Source organism: Melospiza georgiana, chromosome 4 (assembly GCF_028018845.1).
Source record: "Melospiza georgiana isolate bMelGeo1 chromosome 4, bMelGeo1.pri, whole genome shotgun sequence".
Taxonomy (NCBI): Eukaryota; Metazoa; Chordata; class Aves; order Passeriformes; family Passerellidae; genus Melospiza; species Melospiza georgiana.
The window spans coordinates 7,918,800-7,938,690 of NC_080433.1; the positions used below are offsets into that span (position 1 = coordinate 7,918,800).

Genomic DNA, 19,891 nt, shown 5'->3' on the forward strand with positions numbered 1-19,891 from the left:
TTTCACAGGATCACAGAATAGCTGGGGTTGGAAGGGACCTCTGGAGATCCCCTAGTCCAACCCCCTGCTAAAGCTGGTTCAGCCAGAGCACTTTGCACAGGACTACATTATCCAGGTGGGTCTGAGTATCTTTAGAGAAGGTAAGTGATAACCAGTATGGATGGATATGGATGCAATGGTGTGACTCACATTTCCATCCATCAGGTATTGCACTATCATTGCTGACCCTCTGATGGCTCTACAGGAAGATGCTTCCTCTGGGGAGGAGTATTTGTAGGTTACTTGCAGTTTGATAGCACTGATATGTAAAATTATTTTAGAGAAAGCAAGAATCTATGAAGTGTTGTCTGCAGAGACTCAGAAGCTCTGTACACTGCTTTAATCACAGGGACTGTCATACCTGTGAGAGTTGTCAAGGGCAAGACTGATTCATTATCCATATCATCTGTTGCCTGGATAAAACCATGGGAAGAAGGAACAATAAGCACAGTCTCATCATCTATTGTAGGCTGATCAACTTGTTCTTCTATTGTTGGAGAACCCAGATCCTGCACAACAGAGAACAGGCCATGAGAGTGTATTCATGGTAACATAAACAAAAACCTGCACTGCTCAGCCATATTCCACTCTGGATGAATTTTATCTCATTAAATTGAAATGTCATCACCTGAGATAGTTTATTTCAGCATTTACAGGGCATGTTATCTTAGTGCAGGCACCCAAAAACAAGATGAGAAGAATTTTACCCTGTTCAGCAATGTGGAGAGGAAGGGAGACACTCCAGGTGGTGTTTCCTTGCCAAGTCAAATATTTAAGTCTGTGAAGAGGAATAATTAGGCTTTTCCACTGCTTTCTGTCTAGATGTTCTGAGACTGAAGCATTACCACTGTAGCACTTACCTGCTCCACAAACCCAACAGCTTTACCTTAAGTTTCACAACTCCTGTGGTCAAGTTTTAACTAACACTGAACACAGAGCTCAAAAGACCCCCTTCACTTGCTGTACCTTGCTTGGTCTGTTACTAGCTGTAATTTGGCTCCAGACTTTTTTTGCAGAACCTAATGGTTCCACAAGACTGGTAACACACTGATTCCATCCAGGTACAATTGTCAATACCCTCATTCTCTTCCAGTCCTGCCATTGCTGCTGCTCCTGCCTCTTCCCTGGCTCCTGTGGTACTGGAATGGCAGCAACACATCTGGCTGACTCAGTGTCAAAGCACACTCCTGGTTCCACAGATGCAGTGAAAAGTCATCCCACACATCACTGCCAGAACCAGCAGAGATATCTGGATTCCAGTTTTTGTGTGCAACATGCATAAGGTATGTTCAAACTTCAGGAATCCCTGATGTAAAATGCTAGCAACTGCTGCTGACACAATAAAAGGTACCTGGATTTATCACTGAGGTTACAGCCCTCTGTGTTTAAGAAAATCCTGATGTTCCTCCACCTTGTTTTTTGTAGGAAAACTTGTTTCCCTATGTAACTGCACAGTGTTTTTGCAAAGAGAGCTGTCTGAAAACCCCTCCCTTGATGCTGCTGGAGAGGAGGTGACAACCTGTGAACTGCACAAGGTCCCATGCACAAGGGCATGGTGTGCTTGACCTGCAGGAGCAGCTCTCAGCAGAGCACACAGCTCTGCCCACAGCAGCACTGGGCTGCAAGGCCTGAAACTGGGAAGAGGGGGCGTGAAAAACTAAAGAAGCCATTGTGGCAAATGGGCACCTTTCCCAGGCAGAAATAATAAAACCCTGCAGCATGACTGCCTGCCTCCCACTACCCACCCACAGTGACAATACAACCCTGGCAAGCTCATAAAAATAACACTGACTTAAAGAAAACAAAATGTAGGCATGTTTTTCTGGAGTAACTTTTCACTGAGAATTACTCACAGACAGTTCACTATTTCCTGGAATTTAAGTACACATGTCAAACTTGAATCTGACTTGAAGAGTAAAGCAAATTAGAATTACAAATTCAGTTTGTTTTTCTGTATAGGAAAAAAAAAAGTTTAGTTTTACATTCTGCTATCCATGAGCAATTTGTACAAAGTTAAACTAGGAACTAGGTTAATATCAAAAGTTTATTAATTCTACCTCGAGAAGCTGAAGTTTTAAAAGAGAATAGAAAGCTGATGGCCTGCCTCAAATGTTGAAAACCTTATCACAATTATGTCAACCATGACACAGAAAGAGGAAAATGGAAGAATAATCCCCATCTTCTGATGTATTCAGGATTCAGATGCTTCTGTAGTAGCAAACTTGAGATGTACAAAGATTCTCCCTTTTGTAAGAGCATAACAGATATGCACTGTCTATTAGAAGCTTCTTCAAAGACAAGGCCAAAGCATATTAATGGTGGATTTACAAGGCTGACAAAGCAGAAATGCAGCTGCTGTAGAGAACAGTGTCCTAAAAAACAGCTAAGGATGTTTAATTCTAACTCATCTTTTCCCAGATTCCAACCTAATCAAACCCCTAAAGCAAGAGGAATTTTGTACTAAAGAGTGTTATCTTCTTTTTAGCACCTCTGTTTTCTGTGACTTAGTCATTTTCATAATTCCAGCAACTGAAGGAAACTATCCAAATAGCTGTAATCATTTGGATAAACTCATTTCTGCATCTCAGGTGTTGGAGATGAACAAATCTGAGGCCAGAGAGAGAAGTAGCTTAATGTTTCAAATTCCCATTTAACAGATACTTGGCTGGAGCAGGATGTTTAACAGAAGTCCTCAAAACTGAAAAGTGAGGTACATCTTGAATTATTAGACTCATAAAGCAAAACCCAAATACTCTAGCTCTCCTCCCTTGCTCAATCCATCTATTGATGCAAGTGTGTTGGACAATTAACAGCCCAGTTTAAAGCAACAGCATCAAGCAGGAATCACCTGAAGGCACCTGTTCAGTGCCACCAATGCTGCACCATGCAGGAGAACCTGAGTAGTGAAGCAACTCCACAGCTCCGTGCTCCAGATAAGTAAAATATAAGCCTTGGTACCAAATTAAATGCTGTTACTTTCATACTTGTAACACACTAATGAAGCTCAAGGATAGAGGATCTCAGCAAATACTTGTAGAACTGTGATACAGAATCACAGAATTGTTTGGATGGGAAGGGACTTTGAAGATCACTCCAGGCCCAATCTAATCTAGCCTTGAACACTTCCAGAGATGAGGCAGCCCAGAGCTTCCCTGGGCAACCTGTTCCAGTGCCTCACCACTCTCACAGGAAAGAACTTTCTCCTAATGCCTATTTAAACTTACATTCTTTCAGTTTGAAGCCATCCCCCCTTGTCCTATCACTATACCTCTTATGAATAGTCTCTCTTCATCCTTCTCCCTTCAGCTACCAATATAAATGAAATCACTGAGATATTTCAGACCAATAGCTTAACATCAAGGCCAGATTCAATGAAATAATTCTCCAGAATTGCAGAAATGGGGAAAACACCAAGTATCACGCCCTCCCTTACCTCAGTAACGTAAGTGCTGGGTAAACCAGAGTGAGAATCCTCATTCTGTTTCAGGCTAGCATCAGCAATCTCCTCCTCTGTTCTTACCAGAACTCCATCCATCAGTTCTCTACTATTCCTGCTGCTAAATTTGGAAGCATCATCTTCGTTGTAGGCTGACTGCTCTTCGTCACTCAGCTTGGACTGATGGATATCATGTGGGAAAGTATTTGTTCCTAGGGTGTCTGGAGGATCTGTCAGGTCAGCTGAGTGAATGTCTGCATCCACAGCCAGTTCTGTCTGGGTGACAGAGGAGGAGATGTCTTCAGCAGCAACGGTGCGGATTATGACACTCGGCGTGTGGCACTGCACTGTGACGTTGTCACTTGTGTTTAACAAATGCTCTGGCTGTCAGCAGCATTTGCAAAAAAGAGACAAACAAAACCCCAAACAAGGTCAGAGACTTTCCTGTTACTATCTACAAATCTTTCAAGCAAATACAAGTAAAAAGATTCCAATTGCTAAAAAGATTCCATTTGCTAAGTGTAGCTTAGAGTTTCACATATACAGTATGTCAGCCCAGATCATCTGTTGGCCTCTCCTGTTCCTAAAGGATAACTTTGTAGACTGAATGTGGTGTCATGTGTTCTTTAAGTCACAAATAAAGTAAATAATAATATGAAGGAGGCAACCATTCAGGTGAGGATCACTGTAGATTCAAAAGATCAGTGTTTTTCCACTGAATTTTTCATAATTTTGTGATTCAATCTCCAGTTTGCTTCTCCTTCCCTCCCTCCAGCAAAAAGCAATACTTGTCACTACTATCCAAGTATTATGGACCAGTATCTATTTGTGAGAGTAACTGAAAACATCACAAAACAAGACTTGGCTTTGCTGGGGATCAAGCCACTAAATGGAGACATTCTGTTCAGAGCTTGCTCACTAAGCTAAGTTCTGAAGCAACCTGAGATTGCTTTTTAAAACTAACACACGAACCTCCAAATTCTCAATCTTCAGGATTTTAAGCAAAGCAACATTGTTATGACTTAGGAACTGCTTTACAAGTTTGACAGGCATGTGCAGGGCCCTGCATTACAATGTCCCCCTTCCCCCAGTGCCCCAGGGCCGGGCTGTCCCCACGCAGAGCTCTCACAGATAAGGCGTGAACGATGATCTGCTCCGGGGAGGCCGGAGCTGCCGCGGCCGTCAGGGTCATGGTGGGGCTCGTTGTCAGCGTTAAAGGCAGCCCTTGGCTCGAGCTCGTCTGCAGTAAGTAGGTACCCGGCGTCCCAGTCGGCTGGAGGTGGAAAGACTACAAAGACAACACAGGTTTAATACCCAAATGCAGTGCCCAGGACATGCTGGAGCGTTTTGGTTTACATGACCCAGCCTAACTGTAACTCCCCTGGAAAATCACCACACCAATCCAATGCCCTCTGCACTGACTGCTGCACTGCACTCAAAAGGCAGAAAATAACTCAGCTGCAGCCCTAGGCTACCAAGGCAAGTATGCAGGGCAGGAGCCCAGCAGGTCTGTAATATGCTGTACATCAGCAGGTAAAAAAGGAACAAATTCAGCTTATTTTGCATTGAGATGGAAGAGGAACTGCACTACAAATTACAGGACAATGCAACTGAGACAATCTTTACTTGCCGAGAGCTTTCTCTGGCTCCTTTATGTCAGATTCCAACAATGAAAAAAATCCAAGCACAAAGGAAAACTCTGTAGCATTGAAGCAAATTGAAAGCATTTAACTATAATTCACATCTTACTCGGCAGCCCTAATGGATTACACTTTCAGAAATAAGTTTTAGAACTCTTCTTCTTTCTACTTGAAAACCTTCCCTTTTTTTTTTTTTTCTTTTTTGGAAATGCACACTTCTATAGTCTAAGAAGCAGCTGGGTTGAAAATAAAAAAAGAAAAAGCCACAGTAACAAACACCAGTCACTTACTGGAAGAATCTCAAATGTCTGTAGTGTTCCACTGTTCAGTGTTATTGTCTCAGAGTCAACAGTAGCAGCAGGGGAATCGGTTGAGGCTGCAAAAGGAAGGAAAAAAAAAAAAAAGAAAAGGAAAGTATGTAAACCAGAATGTTCAGGCCTGTAGAGAGCATAACATACTATAATTAATACATGGCAGGGTACTGTTAATTCCCCTAAGAGGAAAAAGAAAACTGGCTGCAGTCCTAATGACAAGGTTCTCTAATTGGTACCCAAGATACAATTCTATTTAAAGACAGCATTCTACAATCCAAAAGAGCAAAAGAAAGTAAATATGGGTTTAGTACACAGAGATAAAAGCAGAAAATAAAGTTTCTGACATGATTTAATTACTTTTTGTAATGAGATTTGCAAGAGGTTCTAATGTAAGGATACCCTTTGATGTAATAATATCCTTTGGATCATGTACTGCTGGTTCTAAACCAGTGTCAGGCTCAATATTGTTGTGTTTCCCACAGTCCTCTTTTTCTTTTTTTGTATTTTTTAACCTTTTCTGCCCTCCACAATATGTCCACCCCTGATGAAAGTTCAGATGCTTCCCAGATATTTGCCCATCCTGTGTGTTATGACTGCAGTACAAAAGCTGTAAGTATTCTTACTACAACTATGTAATTATTTATGCAATTAGCTCCACTAATTCTAAAAGTAGTGAAGAGAAGCACTGGAAACAGTTGATGTAGGTATTTTAAGATCACCAGGTCCAAACAACTTGTACTCAAAACTTTATAATCATAATTACAATTTCTACTTACTCTTAAAAAAAAAATCACAAGTTCCAGGAAGCTGAAACCAAATTAATACTCTGCCTGAGGTTTTCCAGTAATTTCCTAAATACCAAAAGGGGGAAAGATCTACAAGATGATAGCAGTGACCCAAGCACTGGAAACTTTGCCATCTCAGACTCCGTGGCAGCAAAATACAGTAATTTTGGTCTCTTAAGATAAAAGCTCAATTTTGAAGCTATTATTGTTGTGGTGGCATGTTTAAGGTCTCCTGCTGCAGAGTTGCTGGTACTCAGTAGCAGAGAGCTGTAAACTGTGACCTGTCAGTCACCTAGCCAGAATATTCATAAAACCTCAGGAATTGCCCCTTTGAAACCTTGAACCTTCCACCAAATGCAGCTGGAAGTGGGTAATAGGTTCAGCTCCCATGGGACTGTGAAACACAATACAAAATTCACTCTGATTACACAACCAGAAATTTTTCAGAAAAGCAGACTAAAATGGGGGAAAAGGCTTGTTAGGCAGACATGGGCAAGTGAAGTGACAAAACAACCATTACAGGATTCAATTCAGAGATGACTGAAGGTTCCAGGATCCCAGCCCATCTTTCCTGCTCATCAGCTTGGATCAAGCTTCAGTCAAAGTCTGAGATTACTGACATTACTATGATAGACAAAAAGTTCTTGGCTTGGTGTCATCTGTCATTCTAATTAGAAAATAAACCACAAAAAATGAAGCTAGCACTTAATAAATAGATTAAGATAGATTGACCTCCTAAAATTATAAACAGAAAATGGTCTGCCAAATGCCTATTGAAGCATAGTCTGAAGAATCAGTTTGTAGACTGATCAGCTTAGCTCAGAGCAGGGCTATGGGTCCAATCCCTGTATGGGCCACTCATTTAAGAGCTGGGACTCCATGATCCATGTGGATCCTTTCCAATCCAGAATATTCTGTAACTAATCTGGTAATCAGCAAAACCAAAGCACTAAATTTTCCTAATAAAATTTACAAATGACAAATGGTGCAAAATAATATACAGTGCAGACTGCATGTGACTGGAGTTACTTAATAAAATTAGTTACAAAATCAAGCAGTAAGAACTACACTCAGAGCAGATCTGGTAATCAGTGTTAGATAATGAGCAAAGTTCATCCTTAAGAGCATGGGAAGCATCAACTTAAAAAAAAAATACAGTGGTTTAGCAGAACACTGGCTGTTGGTGTGACTTAGCAGCTAACATTTCCCAGAGTGTTTGTGACTAGAAATAATTGCATAATAAAGGACTAGGAAAACACACTTACACCTTCCCTTCAGTGCCCTGTGTCAGAACTTAGGGACAGCAGTCTATGTAACTTGCAAAAGGAGAACTTTTACATAATGCTCACTGCTGTGTGCAAGAGTGACCAGAAACAACTTAAAGAATAAACAAACACACTCTATCTTCATTAAGAGGTTTGTGCACTGAAGGCTTTTCAGAGAACAGGTTATGTGGCAAACTCCTGTATGCACACACACAAACAGACACCTACAACATCTGTGTCCAGTGCTCCAGTTGTAGCTTCTTGGAACTACAGTCACAGCAATATCTACATTTGCCTAACAAAGTTAGAAACAGGTAAACAGAACACAGAAATGTTTCATCTGAAGTTATGCCATGACTTAGGGAAAATGAATACAACTCCTGAAGACAGGCTCACTCCTCCACCACCTCAGCAGAAGCAATTTGCAGGCTTTGTGTGAGTGGTCTGTTGCAGTACTTACAGACATGGGTGATCTGCACGGGGATCTGCAGAGCTGCCATGGGGCTGGGGGCGCTGCCCGTGCTCTCCTCCAAGCGAGCCACGCGGATCTGCACGTGCTGCACCCCCGAGCTGGAGTTACTGCTTGCTAAGCCACTGCCACACTTGTTCTCTGCAAGCTGGTGCCCTGGATTGTTTTTTTGGTTCTCGTGGAGCTGTTTAAGACCCTTTATCAGCACTGAGAGAAAAAAACACCCATGCTAAAGCAGGTTGAACAAGCACATTCGAAATGCTGCAATTGGTGATTTACCCAAGATGAAAAGAGCTAACAAAATCCTACAGAATCTGGAACTTAAATAATCTCCAGAGATACAGAAACTAATAATTTAGCACATACATAGACCATTTATAGCCAACTACAGCAGTGAACTAGATTTCCTCATGGAACCCAGGTACTTCATGATGCTTGGGGAAAAAAAAGAACATATAGCCCATAAAATTTTGGAACTCTCTAAAATGATGCATGATATACCTCCAAGCTACAATCAAGTGCAAGTATCACTAGCTGTGTAATGCTGCTACCAGAAGTAAATCCTCCAATCTTCTACAACATGGAAGCAGATTTGTTCAAGAGCTTGACAGAAATGCCACTGAAAATGGGGAGCAAGAGAGAATGAATCCCACAGTGGTGATATCACAATTCTTCACCTGTGCTTGAGGAGGCCCACTGCTCCCATAGAACCACCCACCCTTCTTCTCTGTAATTGCTTTGGGAGCAGCTGATTTAACAGCAGGTCACAAAACCTGAGGCCTCAGCTTGTCTAGAATTCATTACAGCAAACTGCCTAACATCTCCCCTTTGTCAGGGGAAAGAGAGCAGAGCCTGTTGATTCAGTGCTGCATTTATCTATGAATTATTTGCTGCAACAACTGCCTATTAATGTGTGGTAACCTCCCAGCTGCAGCCTTGAGGCAGGGCTAATACATAACCACACTGTCAACCACAGCACAAGTGTGCATTAAATTACATCCTTCATTAATTATGACATGACTAATCTGATTTTTTTCCTCTCCCCAAGTAAGACAAAGGGAGGTCTGAAGGTCACAAACAACCCTTTGGCTTAGGCACTAGTTTCTCCAAGCCAGAATGGGAAAATGGTATGAAATGTATTTGGGGGAGCTTTATACTCCTGACTCCTGCCCTCCTCTCATTGCAGCTAGTAGTAGATCTACTTTCTGTCTACAGCTAAGGTTCAGCACCTGATAGAGATTACATTTTAACATCATAAAGGCAACACATCTAACCTGAGGCCATAGTTAGGCTGCACATACATATCCTCTTCCACCTGAAGAGGTCACTGCCCTCCATAACAAAGATCAGCATCATCTGAGATCTGCCAGCTGAGCTGCTGAGATATATACTCTCACTTTAGCCAAACTGAGAAGGGATGGCAAAGTCTGTCTAGCTGAACATATCAGCTTGGCCTGTTAGACTGAAACACTTAAGGATTGCTTGTAGGAGCAATTCAGCCAGCAGATCTAAGGGGCCAGTAACTTCCAGCAAAGGAGCAATGTGCTCTTTGGCCAGCAATGCTGTAAGCAGACAACAAAACGCAGCCTTATTCCTGTGACATATGTGAAAGAAGCTTCAGAAGGGAAGTGTGCAAGCAGTACATTACCAGGGAATGAAACATCTTTGTGGTTTGCAATCTGTCTTTTAATGGTCCACCATTTACTCCGGAGCCACTGTGGGGAGCGGACACTACTCCATCCCTCAGCCAGCAAGTCCCAATTGATGTCATTCTCATCAGAAACTTCAAGTTCCGCTATCCTGGCAGGACACAGACAACAGGGAGCTGTCAGAAAGGGCCCCCCGGGGCGGCAGGGGTGCCGCACGCGTCCGGCCGTGTCACACGTAACAGCGCAGAACGACATGCTAGTGACCAGCCCCAGGAATCGACACAGGCTTCCAAGGCTCCACGCTGCCAGAGGTCAAGCAGAATCATAAACAACAGAAGATGGACTAGACCTGTTAGATGATCCAGTCCATCTCCTTGTCATGCAGGATTATTCTCCTTATTTACTTCTACATTAGGTCTTAGATCGGATTATCGTGAAGCATTCCAAGTGGTGGCACTTGCATCTTTTCTTTTTGAAAAAAACATTCCCCAAACACATCTCCAAGGCAGGAAATACTTCCTGAGATTCACTCTGAACATTCATTTAATTAATTTCATGTTATGATATTTACTTGTTTTCTTCTAAGCAACAACCATCCGTCCTTAACACATATTTTTGCCTTCTCTCAGATGCTTCTTAGCCAAAGTAGATGAAGTAAACTACAGCAATAAACACTTCCTCATGAATCAATCCCACCAGGCTCTCCAGATAAGGGACAGTCTTCTCTACCAGAATCTGTTTGAAATCACTAAAAATCTCTGAATTGCCCTTATCTGTACATAGAACATATGAAAGAGAGGTGAATAGCAAGGGGAAAATAATTTTGTGGAAGTTAAGAAAAGTCCTCTTCACAAATAAGGCAAGAGCACTCTTGCTAGCTAAAGAAAGAAAGAAGCAAAAATGAAAAAAAAACCTACCAAAACCAACCCTGTAGGATAAATAAAAGATATCTGGACAGACCAAACCAGAAAAATTAAGAAATATACCCAGCACATTCTGAAATGTGGAATCAGGCTCCTCATTTTGAGTTTATGTCAAACAGCTTCAGTAAATTTGTTAATACTACTTTGTTTAAGTAATCCTTAAATTCCCTGGATGCCCTGGCTTTTTATTCCCACCCAACCCACAAAAATCCACTGGCTAAAAAGCTTGAGTTAAAGGCATTCAAAATGGGAGGAGGACTGGAGAGAGCAAAAGATTTCCAAAGTCACTACCAGGCTGCCAGTTCAAATAGTCAGAGATGCTGATATCCAATCAGTGTTTGTTGGCCTACATGAAATTAATTTGCAGTCTCAGTTTAGCTCTTTGTAGACAAGATGTCCACATCACAGAAACCACCACCACACTTGACCCTTGTTGGTCATCTCAGCAGAGAGGCCAAGGACTGAACGGGCAGGGAGACTGAGCTACCCTCCAGTTAAGGGTTAAAGCGCATCGGTGGGGCAACGTGTGGGAAGCTTGCACGGTTTGCTGCCTGTGCTGTACCTTTTCTGTGGAATAAAGAAGACTTCAGTCTCCAGGGTTTTCAATCTGACACCTTTCACGAACACTAACATTCACTAAAAAAACAAAAAACAAAAAATATGTTCAATAATAAATCTCTGGGAACTGTAAACACAGCAGTGATTTTTGGAAGGTTCTAGAATTTTCAGTGTCTAGGAAACCAGCAAAATGGACCCCAATGGAATCCTGCTAGCAACACATATTACAAACCTTTAAAAGTAACTAAAATAACAAACCTCAAGATCAGATTTATTTCATCCTCCTTGGTCCACTCGGTGCCTCCACTTTGTTTCCAGTTGAGATAGTTGAGCCATTTAGAGCGGCACTGCTTCTCCGAGCGCGTCCCGACCCGCTCTGCCACCGCAGCCCAGGACACACCTTGGGTGACAATGTCACCTGGCTCTGTGCTTGTCAGCTCGTGCACCACCTCTGCCAGTCTCTTCTCTTCTTTCTCTGTCCACTTTCCTGAAAGACAGAAGCCCTCCACCTTAACCAGAAGCACAGACCCCCCATTCTGATCCATAACATGCCAGCAGATGTTTAACTGCCATGTCCAACACCTTATTCCAGACGCAAATATTAACTTGTGAAGAAGATGCAACTGTTCTTAATTACTAATAATTTATATTATATCCATTCTTGATCAGCAAATCAACAATTCCATTGTTCTGCTGCCAAATTTCTCCTTTTTCTTCCTCTCAGAAGAATAAGGCCACAGATGAATAAGGCCACACAGAGCTTGTCCAAAGAGTGACCAGAGCAAACTGATCCAAGCTATCTGAACTGTATTAGCTGGAGTGAATTAACCATGCAACAATTATTCACATGAGGTCTGGCTGAATTTTCCTTTACACGTGAATATATACATTACAAAATAAACAGTACTTTACTCCTGAAATGCATCTGTCTCTCTCTTGACACCAAACACAGTGTAACTCTATAACCATTAATCAAAAGAGACAGAATTTTAACCAGAATATCCATTTCTGACACCAGCATTTACCTCACCTGTGTTGCAGGTATCCTTCATCAGCCTACATCGATCCTTTACAGATGAAGCACTTCTCCCCAGGGCAGCTCCTATTGTGGCCCAATCATTACCATGCTTTACTCTCAGCCTACAGAGAAACATGCTCATTAGCACAACATCCAGTTAGGAAATTACCAAAATAGCAAATATTTGCTAATAAAAACAGGATGAACATGCAGTTTACAGGCTTAAAGAAAGAATGGGGAAATCACTTTGCTACTTTACTATTTTCTGCTACTTTTCCCTATGTCTTTCTAGAGCCTTTTGGACCAGCTGAGCCACAAGATAGATTTGAAATGCATATTATCAATCAAGATACATATAAAATGCATAGATACTATACATATAAAATGCACAGTATCTGTCTTGCAGGAAGATTGTGAGGCTTAATGAATGTGTTAAACACAATATGAATGTTTAGATAAACAGCTAATTTCCATTCTATACAGGTTCCTCAATGATTTTCAGGTGGTGTAGAGAGCACTTGAGACATTTCAGTAATGCCCAATAAAAACCCAGGCATCCTACAATTTAAATTAAGCAAAACACTGCATAATCATGTTCATCATTTTAGCAATCATTTTTCTTCTTCACACGACAGCAGGCTGCTTAAAATGTTGATCCATGAGTATTTCTGACACATCTGGAACCCCAAGCACCTTGTGAACAACACAAAGCAGCTCAATTGGTCCAAACAGATCCATCAATGGAATGCAATATACTCCTTTCCTCCTTTCAGCCCAACAGTTTCTTCCAACTGCTCAACCCTGGAAATGTGCAGGAGGGGATAAAGTCTGCAGCCCCATCTCCTTGATCTATCAGGTTCATACTCAAAATTAGGCTTTTTGAGCTGATAATTTATATATCTGTAATACTTCCTAGGGGAGATCCTACTCTTGACCTGACACTTCCTTTAGGAATAACCTTTGCTCAAATTTCATAAAGAAAAGGAACTTCTGTTTCTCATGACCACAAATATTGACTGTGCTTGCAAAAATCTGAAACTTTCCTAGTTACAACAGAAGCATTGCTTTAGAACTTTGTTGCATATTGTTAGGTCCGGAACACACATTAGAAAAAAATTTTAAAGGAATCCAAATGTAATTTCATTTTTCTTTAGACAGTAACCACTACTTTTGGGTAGTGTTGGAGCAGCCAAATTTATTTGTAACTTTTCAGTGATTTAATATAAAGAAACCCTTAAAAATGGATTAGGCTACTAAATATAAACAAGGAAGAGTGATCTTGTTCATAAGATAACTTACTCTTTAAGCTTTTCAATTTCCTCAGGAGTATACCTAAGCAACAGGTAAATAAAAAGACATTATTTTAAACAGAAAGCATACAGTATAAATATCATTATTTTACTAACCACACAGCACACATTTAGCTACAAGAAGAGATTAAGGAATTTCAGCTGTAAGATACAATCTGACTGAATATTCAGAAGAATGTGAGGAACAAATGTAATTTTCTACATTAGTGCATTTCTAAGGTTAACTGGTAAAGGATTCCTCTCATTTGTCAGAAAAATTCCTCATTCTCTGTGATCTCACTCCTATGAACAGAATTAGAATTTTCTGCATTAGTCTTTCAAATAAATAGCTTCTTCCTTACAGTCCCAGTTCACCATCACCATAAAGCTGACTTTCTATCAAAAGAGTTATCAGCACTGCGAAGATGTTTTTAATTTTCAACTACTTTCAAAAACGAAAATTTAAAATCCTATCTGGATAGCACCAGATCACGCTTTAAAAAATGGCAAGCAAGGGCATAAGGGGTGAAGACCAATTATTTCCAGGTCACAGCCCTAGAAAAAGTTATATCTCAGCAGATCCATCCCTGTGTCCAAGTCCTGTCATCATATCAGAATCTGTTATTCACCTTTGTTTTGGGTTGTTTGTTTGTCTGTTCTTTAAAGCTGTCATTGAATACCATCAATAGAACACAACTATTGCCAAGGATGATCTCTCAGAATTGAGCAGAGGTGACATATTAGCAAGATCTAGGTCTGTTTGGCTACATTTTTCTGTCTCACATAGAACACGTCAAGCATAAATACATGACCCTAGTCATACCAATAAAACCATGCAGCATTAGAGGGTTTCATACTTTCCAACATGGTTTCTGTCATCATACATGCGCAGAACTCTTCTATAGACAGCAAAGAGAGGCCGATTCAGACCCCAAGCTATTGTCCTGTAGAAATCTTTTCTTTCATCTTTTGACATTTCAAATATAATTTCAGTGGCATCTTTTATTCCACGGGCCTAGAACAAAGCATTAAAAAAAAAAAAACAAACAAAAACAAAAACCACAAACAAAACACCTTAGATAAAAGTCTCCTAGGAATCAAGAAGTAGAACACAAGAACTGAAGCCATTATGCAACTTTCTGTGTATCACAAATACTACAGTCCAAAAGTAAAACTGAGTATTTATGGATTAGCTCCCTTAAATACAAACCTTTGAACACTAGGTTTTGTTGTTTTGTTTTTTTCACTTTGGAGTCCAGGGAGACATATTCTAACACCTATCCACATATAATTAAAAAAAATTGTTCAATGTATATATTAAGATCAAAAATTGAACCATCATATAGAACATGATGGAATATGTGCTGTGGTGGAATTTGTCTGGGGCCATACAAGGGAAGGTTGTCAAACAGTGCTATATTGATTTATTACATAATTTTAGCTATTCCTTATGCAAAAGTGATTTCTTTCAATTAAACTACTCCTCTTGTTCTGATGGAAACTCAAATAATCCAATAAAAAACACTGCAAAGAAGTATAACAGTAAAGCTAAACTTCAGCTTAAACTAAGAATCACTATATTTCAATTATTCAAAGCAGCACAAGAAAGCAGATAAATGGGAAAAGAATGAATCAAATGATTTATCAGTAACTCAGAAAAGTTATTTAGCTAGCTTAAAAAAGCTTCACTAGATTGAAAATGTAGTATTATCCATGAATGATTTTGTGGCAGAAACTCTAATAGGTGTGTGGGCAGACACACTCTCTTCAACTAATACTGTGGATTTTTATCCCAATGAACACTAAATTCAGGGCTTTTTTTTTAAACCACAAGTGAAGGATGGTGAAATTATAATATCCAGGCTATATATTCTCAGCTGCAAGGGCTCAGTTCAAATATTCTCAGCTGCAAGCCTACCACAAATATGATTTATGAGCAACTATCACCATCAGTGTGCTCACCACATGCCCATTTACACTGAACTCTGACCCCAGTAACTTAAGGGGAAGAAAGAAGACACAGGCATCCTGCTAATATAGTACACAATCACAGACTTGGCACCAAGGATGTCTGGAAGTTGTGTTCAGTGCTCAGTAAGGAAACTGCTAGTGCAATCTTTTTCCACTATCTTTAACAAAGGTTTTAAGAGTCCTCAATGTATAGCCAGGGAAAGAGATTTAACCATGTAAAATGCCATGTCAGGATGCTCAAAACGGGCTATATCCAGTACAAAATGACAAGGAATGTTACATACATTAAATGCACTTAAATCCTGTTTATGAATCAATTTTTCTTATCTATTTTGAATGGGTGATGACCATTCCTACAACAAACCAATCCAAATCACTTATTGAGTATTCTGGGAAGTATTAAAGAACATTGGTTTCTAGCAGGAACTGCATCACCACATTAATGTGCAGGGAACATACTCTAAACATACCTTTAAATAGCGTTCAATGTTACTCATCAAAATGTCAATTTCTTCCTTTGACCACATCCCTTGCTTCCACTTATGGCCTGAAAATAGAAATGACAACTAATTACTGAAGTAAAGGCCAAAAACAGCAAGAACAGAAGTATCTGAAAACATGACCCATGCTGCAATTAACAAGGAAAAGAATAATTTTAGGTATTAAAATATAACTAGCATTAATTTTAAACAGATGTTATTTCATAACTGACAGTAACATTCAACTAATATTTAAATAATGTGAGTCAGATCCCTCTTCAAAAACATCCCATTTTTAAAAACAGAATATGAACTCCTCTATGAGCTGTCAAGTCACATTTTCAGCCTTTCTCTTCAGGTGCAACTAGAAAATTTCTGCCTTTAAACTGACAGCTGAAATTTCCATGCACTCAAAATCATTCCAGAAGCTGGGACTTAAAATACAACTCAGAAGATTACCTGAGGAATTGGCAGCAAGGTGGGATTCTCTTGCATGCCTTAACTCTGCTGAACATGAGAGTACTGCCACCTACTGTGAGTGCTTTTCATAGAGGTAAAGGCTCCTTTAAGTCTCTTTTTGACAAGCTGGCCCCCATCTCTTTCCTTCTTTTTGCATTGGGAGTAATGCTCAGGGGTCACAGCCAACATAAAACCTTGTGGTAGGTCTTTTACTGCCCCAAATGAAAGTGGTAAGCCAATAGAAACAATGTTTCTTTCTCTGTCCGTGCCTCTAGTAACCACAATGCCAGCTAAGCTTTAAAAGCAAATCCAACCAACTTTATTCAGCGAGAAAAATTCAAACCTGAAGTCTATCAATAAAACATTAAAATATTCCTACTTCAGATTATCCTTTTTTTCCCCTTATGGTCATACAATGCTTTTAATTGAGCTTCTGCTGGTGTGACCCAGTTTACATATTGGTGTGTGCTGGCTATCTGCCCACCTCTGCTCAGAAAAATCAGGGTACTTCCTTCTCAGCCTGCTAATTACCAGAGCTGAGAGACAGAGCACACCAAAGAGAGTGTCTACTCAAATCCAATTATAATGAAAAGTACAGGCATTATTACTAATTCCATTGGAACTGGTGAGAGAGTACTCTTGCCCTGTGTCCCATAGCTCCAATCTCTTCTTCCACAGTTACAGAGACAGAAAAATAAGGTATTCCAGTAACTGTGATTCACACAGCTCCAAGCCTCTGAACTGACTTAATGGGACACTGCTACTCCTTACCTTTAATACCAAACTATTTGAGGAAAGGACAGATATTCTGCACTTCACATGTTTGCATATTCATAGTCAGGATGATCATAATCTGCCCACAGGTCTGGGAAAAAGCATTATTAGGTGGAAACTGCTATAAAGTGATGAGCTCAGGCAACACATGCCAAACTCTGAGCTACTGTACAAGAAGACACACACTGAAATTCCCCCACTGCTATCTCTGTGACAAACCACAGAGCTTACAAGAAAAGCTCAGCCAGTAGAGATTCTCAAATATTTTTCTTGGCATATTTTACTAGAAATACCTTCCTCAAGTTATTAATCTCTTAACTGGAGTCACCAGATTGAGTGACCTCCTTTGACTGGCTGACAAGGTTTCTAACAAAAAGAGGGGGTTGCTTTGAACCGACTGAAAAAAAAAATTTTCCTCTAGAAAAAGTAGACGTCAAAGTAAGAAAAACAACAGAGGGGCTGAGGAAACCAGAGAGACGTCTTCATTAGACACTAAGTTTTTTCTCTAGGTTTAGAAAGCCACTTCCCCTGTGGGCAGGAAAGAAAAAAAAAGACAAAATCTCTTGAATTCAGCAACTGCTACAGGATTGCACAGGTATTTTGGAAAGGGAGGAATGCCCAGTGGAGTGGAAGTTTTAGGAGTATTAGAGATTATTTCATGAGGTCCTGGTCTGCAGGAGCCCTCTTCTTCTGAAGCAACTCCATTAACCTGAGCATGGATTGGTTTCTTTCTTGGTGTCCCCCAGCTCTGCTGCAGCTCCCCACCCCCTGACAAGGCAAACACAACTCTCTGCCCCGTCTGGGCTGACACACATCACCCACAGCCCTTCTCTACTGTGGCCATCACTGTCACCACTGCAGGCAAGGCCCATCTCCAAAAAGCCAGACCAGAGACTACTTTATGCAACTTGCAAAATGTTCTGAGACATTTGGAATAGTTTACCTTCCTACAGCATGGGAGAACTCCATTTGAAATACCCTACCTTTATTGGTTAGAGAATCCTTATCCTCTTTGGTTGTGAACCAGGCTTGACTAACAGCTGATACTTCTTCATTGCCCATTGGGGAGATTTCATCCAACTGCTCATTCTGAAGAATCTTGAAAAGACCAATATGAAATTATACAGTCAGATATTCAGTTGTTTATATCACTTTGCAATTAACAGGGAGACACAGTTTGAAGGAAAATGAAATCAGCACACCTCATCACCTTCCTGACTGTTCCAAAGTGTCATGTCTTAGATATGGCACTGGAACTATCACCTTTCTTAAAACACCTGAGTAAGATTTAGCATTTAATATACAGATGTTGTGAGAATTAATTAAGTAACATTATTTATCTTGTTTAATGTACAGTAAGTAAGAAGAGTCTCTTCTGTGGTGGAAATAGGCCTATATCCAGCATCTCCAATCTAGAACTTTTAGACATGCTACACCCACAAAGAAAACTGCATCTAACTGTTAGGACTGGTGACAAGACAAAGACTATTTGAGCATGTTATAAAGTTTAATTTACAATCAAAGAATGACAGAAATAACAGATAAACTTGTCTTCTATGCAGATCACATCAGAGTACATAACTACCAGTGGAGTGTCACCTCTATTACTCTTTGCAGTATTGCTCCTTGGGCAGTAACTTCAGACTGTGCTTTTACAGACCAGCATTTTACAAACAAGATCCCTGATCACAAACATTCGTATCAAAGAGTCTTATTCATTTAGTAAGCATTTCTGATACTTGTTTCCCTTTTCATATCAATTTAAATAAAAGCATACATCTAATAGGTAAATTGAAGTTTTACTGTACCTGAATCTGGGTAACAGTTCCTTCATTAATCTCATCTTCAGCTACCTCAGCGGTAGCAGTCATGGTCACCTCAAAGCTCTGGTCATTTTCTGCAACTTTACAATGGGTAAGTTAGTTGCATACTTAACTCCTGAAGCACTTTTTTACACATCCTACAAATATTATAAATTGCTACCTTTGAAGAGAAAATTTTGAAGAGTCTTATTTGGTATTTATTTGTTAACACAGTAAATTCTTAGATGATTATCAACTGATTATCACCTAAAATGATTATCAGCTGCGTCTCTTCATAAAATTTAAATATGGATTTAGAAACCTTCAGTTTTATGCTTGACTACAACTATGGCCTAATGTGAAACATAAACAAAATGTGTTTGATGCAAGAAATTTGAAACTGTATTAATATTTCTTTTCCAGCCCTACCTCCAGGAATTTCCAATTATTAAAGGAAAACATTCAAATCTTTTGGCTGCATGTGCTTTCCCCAGTCCTCCTTCAACTTCAACATGATAATGCCTTTAGTTCAAAGGAATTTCCATCTAGTTCCACCACATAAACAGGCACTCCAGGTACTGCAAATTGGTATTTTAACTAGATCTAGTTTTGCCTCCCTTTGGGAGATTATATTAAACTTTCTAATATTCAATCAACTTCCAGAAGACTAATTCAGTACTCATCCTATATTTTTACATCAATCTCTTTTACACACACCTCAATAGTACAAAACACTGAAATACTAATTGTACTGTCTGATCATTAAAAAAAACCAATTTCTTTGTAGGAGAGCCTCCAGTTGCTAATTTACTAATCCTTCATTTTATTCAATGCACCTGTAGGTCTCTAAACTACTTTAACACAGGCTTATTTTGCCAGAACTAACTGCTGCAAAACTATCCAAGGCTGAAAAAAATATAATACTCAAATATATTAATAAAATTTGGAAGAAAAACACCCCATGCAAAATATTCAACTGTGATTCAAGAGTCCATTTTTAATCTTTAATAAAAGAACTTAC

At 39.9% G+C, this 19,891-nt stretch overlaps 1 protein-coding gene across 1 annotated transcript in view; it reads right to left on the minus strand.

Annotated features, from left to right (window-relative positions):
* DMTF1 (cyclin D binding myb like transcription factor 1) overlaps positions 1-19,891 on the minus strand; it is a 28,818-nt gene that overhangs the window by 1,487 nt on the left and 7,440 nt on the right. Inside the window, exons 4-16 of the mRNA XM_058022024.1 lie at positions 18,877-18,971; positions 18,052-18,166; positions 15,827-15,903; positions 14,243-14,400; positions 13,396-13,428; positions 12,109-12,218; positions 11,337-11,565; positions 9,597-9,748; positions 7,940-8,155; positions 5,406-5,491; positions 4,605-4,763; positions 3,473-3,859; positions 401-548 (exon numbers count right to left, since the gene is read on the minus strand). Coding sequence (XP_057878007.1) covers positions 401-548; positions 3,473-3,859; positions 4,605-4,763; positions 5,406-5,491; positions 7,940-8,155; positions 9,597-9,748; positions 11,337-11,565; positions 12,109-12,218; positions 13,396-13,428; positions 14,243-14,400; positions 15,827-15,903; positions 18,052-18,166; positions 18,877-18,971 — 1,965 coding nt within the window. The remainder of the gene's footprint in view (positions 1-400; positions 549-3,472; positions 3,860-4,604; positions 4,764-5,405; positions 5,492-7,939; positions 8,156-9,596; positions 9,749-11,336; positions 11,566-12,108; positions 12,219-13,395; positions 13,429-14,242; positions 14,401-15,826; positions 15,904-18,051; positions 18,167-18,876; positions 18,972-19,891) is intronic.